This window comes from Triticum dicoccoides, chromosome 7B, assembly GCF_002162155.2.
Source record: "Triticum dicoccoides isolate Atlit2015 ecotype Zavitan chromosome 7B, WEW_v2.0, whole genome shotgun sequence".
Lineage (NCBI taxonomy): Eukaryota > Viridiplantae > Streptophyta > Magnoliopsida > Poales > Poaceae > Triticum > Triticum dicoccoides.
In genome coordinates this window covers 456,568,508-456,572,869 of record NC_041393.1, presented here as the reverse complement: position 1 = coordinate 456,572,869, position 4,362 = coordinate 456,568,508, and the positions used below count along the sequence as shown (strand labels likewise).

The 4,362-nt window shown below is 42.6% G+C and overlaps 1 protein-coding gene across 1 annotated transcript; it reads left to right on the top strand.

The window, feature by feature from the left end:
* The first annotated feature begins 2,423 nt into the window (after positions 1–2,423).
* On the top strand, positions 2,424–3,552 carry LOC119335407 (non-specific lipid-transfer protein 4.1-like). The gene is made up of 2 exons (XM_037607543.1): positions 2,424–2,803; positions 3,066–3,552. The coding sequence occupies exons 1-2, from the start codon at positions 2,445–2,447 to the stop codon at positions 3,136–3,138; spliced, it is 432 nt and encodes a 143-aa protein (XP_037463440.1). The 5' UTR covers positions 2,424–2,444; the 3' UTR covers positions 3,139–3,552.
* Positions 3,553–4,362: the final 810 nt, after the last annotated feature.

The following is a 4,362-nucleotide window of genomic DNA, read 5'->3' as shown; positions in this document are numbered from 1 at the left end:
AAATACAATAAAGTGACGCAGGTGGACTATAAGACATTAAATATTATATGTTTGCTTAGTTGAAGGAGATAGAAGAGGAGCGGGCTACAAATTAACAGCCAGTTGTAGCATGTGCTTCTAGACGCTATGTGAGAGAGTGAGGTGGGCCATATAAATAAAGTAGTACCCCCTCCGTAAAAAAAGAGCGGTTACATTAGTAAAGTAGTGATCTAAATGCTTTTATATCTCTTTACAGAAGGAGTACATATTTATATCTACCTGAAGTACTTGTTGACTGTAAGCTTGACTATCGATGACTTAGCAACATCATATAGCCAGCAACTGGCTATACTATTAGCCGTGGTCTTATGGAGACAACCAAGAAGAGAGAGGAAGGCACACCAACTTTTCTCCTTGCATTTGTCGTTGGCAGACTCCCAGATGCCCCTGGCGCCAGCAGGGACTCTCCTTCCTCGTCTAGCCACTCGCTTAGGCTTCCCACCCCTTTTATTGGTATTGTTTTCCTGTTTTTGTTTTTTTCCTTCAAAAATTATGTTTTCTTCTTCTTTTATGTCTTGCATTTTAATTATGAATATTTATTAAAATTCGTTAACATTTTGCAAAATCAATGATTTTGTTGAAACTCGTGAATATTTTAAGTTCACGTGCATTTATAAAGTCTCTGGTTTAAAAAAATTTGTGAACATTGTTTGAAATTCACTTTTAAAAATATTTTTGTAAAAATCATGGTTTTTTACATGTTGGGATCAAAGCCGAAACATGCAAGGAAACCACAACCACGCACCAAACAACCCCACTCTCCTCTCAAAACAAATATCATCTTCAAAGCGACCCAACATGATAGACAAATGAAAATAGAAACACCGCTAAAACATAATTAAACCCAAGCCAACATAGGTAAAATCAAAACGAAACAAATTACTCTAATAACCTGCTAGAGAAAAAAGTGTTGATCCCAAAAACTTGTTGCTAGAGAAAAAAAGAGTTAAGAACGGCGCGTGCGAGTGCCTCAAGTCGGTCGCGGGAGAGGGCAGCGCCGAGGCGACTGCTGCGCTCGACTTGCCGGCCGACTGCGGCATCTCCCTGCCATTCACCATCTCCCCCGACGTCGACTGTTCCCAGTGAGTACTTGTTTGCAAAAAAAAGAAAAGAAAAAAACAGTAAAGAACGCAGAAGCCGACGCGCAAGCACGCTCACCCCATGAATATGTGCACGTAAATGTTACCCGTATGAGCACTTTCAAAAGATTTAGACCGCAAATCTTAAAATTGATGAAGTCGTCGCATACATGTAATGATTGACGAACTCATGAATTTTTTAAGCCTTTGATTCTTTTAGAAAGTTGTGAACATTTTTGTTTAAATCATGGTTTTTTATGTGTTGGAATGAAAGCCAAAACGTGTAAGGATACTACAACCACACCCCAAACAACTCCACTCTCCTTTCAGAACAAATATAATCTTCAATAGCAACCCAACATGATATACAAATGAAAATAGAAACACTGCTAAAACATTATTAAAGCCAAGACAGCATAGGTAAAAGCAAAACGAGACAAACGAACAATAACCTGATAGGGAAAAAGGAGTTGATCCCAGCAACTTTTTGCTAGAGAAAAAAGAGTTAATGTCACTAGTGAAGAACGGCACGATAAAGCACGTGTTAGCCTCTGGTTATACTTGGTGTTCCCAAATATGAAAATCGCGTGAGAGCAATATAACATATTGCCTGCAAAACAATACGGACATACTGAAAAACTAAAGATTAGTTTAAACAATTTTCACAGTGCCATCACATGCTCGGTTAGAATACCTAGTTCCATCAGATTTTAAAAAACCTCCTAGCTCAGAGCAAACAAAACCCTAACTAAGAAAGAAACGCCCGCACAAAATTACCTAATTACAAATTCTGCTCAAACAATACACATACATTTTGAGTAATTTTGTATAAAATTCGTCGGATGTTATCTGACCACCGAACTTTGCAAGCATCCATAACATTTGTTCATAATCATTTTCACAAAGTTTTAGATTTTTTCTGAAATATTTTGCTATGTTTTCTTGCGTTGATGCACCGTGGGTGCACCGAGCTAGGTATAGAAAACCACTCTCTTTAGAAAAAATAAGAGAGAAGCTCATACGTGGTTTATATCTAGAAACTAGAAAAGCTTACAACTACAAGTTGTTGAACGAGATATGGAAATGAGCGAAACGTACGTGTTCATCTGCCAAGGTTGTTAATCTTCCCAAGACTAAGGTTAAAAAAAATTAACAATTCTTCCCAAGACTTGTAGTGTTCTCCAATACTACCTCACCAGCTCACCCATAAATACCCATGCACGCACATCACATAAGCTACCGATACAAGAATCACCACTAAATAAATTAACTGGACTAGCTGATCAACGATCGGTAGCTTCTTCTCTCAGTCGAGCCAAGGCAACCATGAGCTGGAGCTGGAGCTTTGCGAAGGCCAGCAGCCTCGCCGTCCTCCTCATGCTGGCTCTCGCGCTCCAACAGCTCGAGGCAGACATGTCAATGTCGTGCTCCGGCATGCTCTCCGACTTGTCTCCGTGCCTCGGGTTTCTGCAGGGCGAGGAGGACTACCCCTCGGCCGACTGCTGCGACGGCGCGTCCAGCCTCGTGGCGGCCACGGCCACCACGGCCGACCGGCAGGAGGCGTACGAGTGCCTCAAGTCGGCCGCGGGAGAGGGCAGCGCCGAGGCGACTGCTGCGCGCGACTTGCCGGCCGACTGCGGCCTCTCCCTGCCGTTCACCATCGCTCCCGACGTCGACTGTTCCCAGTGAGTACTTGTTTGCAAATAAATAAATAAAAAACAGTAAAGAACACAGGCGCCGACGCGCAAGCACGATCACCCCATGAATATGTGCACGTAAATGTTAACCCTTTCAAAAGACTTAGACCGCAGATTTTAAAATTGATGAAGTCGTCGCATGCATGTAATAGTTGACGAACACACCATACCACCCAAAAAATAGCGTAGAAACCTTGAATTAACTATGCAAATCTAGGACTTAAACTTATATAGGCTCTATATAATGCAGCGGCAGAGCACCGAGAACGGACGTTTGGTGGCCGAGCTGCCTGCAGGCCGGAATCTCGCGCGTGCAGTATTAGCGCTGCGATGTGTGCGTGCCTATTGTCTCGCGGGTATACGGTAGATAGTAAATGCAAATACATTTGTGCCGTCGGCTGATGTGCTAGCGCTGTACGTGGGCCTCCAGTGTGCGGGATACGCAAGCACGTCATGTGCTGCTGGGCTAATTTGTAAGTAGCACATGTAGCTTTGGAGCAACTAATTAACGAGTGCTTCTTTCGGATCGCGCGCTCTCAGTCATTCGTCACGTGTTGCGTTTTTTGCGCTTCCTTTAGATTTTATTTTTTTATTTTTCCGCATGCGTTTTCGGCTTTTTAAACGGGTTTTTTTTCGGTTTTTTTTACATTTTGATTTTCTACTGGTCTTCCTTAGCTTTTAGATCAAAAAAATTCGAAAAAAAACTTTTGTGCAAAAAATACGTGTTTTTTTCTTTCACGAGAGTCACGATTTTGCTTCCGCGAAATGCACGATTGTGCTTTCGCGAGAGTCACGGCTATACCTTTCGAAAACGAAAAAAAATATTTTCTGTTTTTTTCTTCCGCGAGAGACACGGTTTTGCTTCCGCTAGAGGCACGGTTGTGCTTTCGCGAGAGTCACGGCCGTGCCTTTCGAAAATGAAAAAAAAACGCATTTTCGTTTTTTTTTCCTTCTGCAAGAGACACGGTTTTGCTTCCGCGAGAGGCACGGTTGTGCTTTCGCGAGAGTCATGGCCGTGTCTTTGAAAGAGGAAAAAAACGCGTTTTCTATTATTTTTTTCTTCCACGAGAGGCACGGTTGTGCTTTCGCGAGAGTCATGGCCGTGCCTATCGGAAATGAAAAAAAAACTCGTTTTCTGTTTTTTTTCTTCTGCGAGAGGCACGGTTGTGCTTTCACGAGAGTCACGGCCGTGCCTCTCGGAAACCGAAAAAAACACATTTTCTATTTTTTTCCTTCCACGAGAGGCACGGTTGTGCTTTCGCGAGAGTCACGGCCGTGCCTCTTGGAAACGAAAAAAAAACACATTTTTTCTGTTTTTTTTTGCTTCCGCAAGAGGCACAGTTGTGATTTCGTGAGAGGCACGGGCGTGCTTTTGCAAGAAGCACGGGCATGCCTCTTTTGGAAAGAGAAAAAACCCGTGCTCCCGGGTCGGCTTTTTCATCCTATTTTTTATCCCTTTTTTTCATAAAAAAAGTTCGTCAAAACATATCAATATGGGATCTAGTTTTGAAGATATCGACGCGAAGAATCCAACAGTAAAAACGGTT

Excerpts from the sequence above, each read along its gene's own strand:
- LOC119335407 (XM_037607543.1), top strand. The coding sequence starts at position 2,445 with ATGAGCTGGAGCTGGAGCTTTGCGAAGGCCAGCAGCCTCGCCGTCCTC. Across the intron at positions 2,804-3,065 it reads CCCGACGTCGACTGTTCCCA|CGGCAGAGCACCGAGAACGG; the intron begins GTGAGTACTTGT and ends TATATAATGCAG.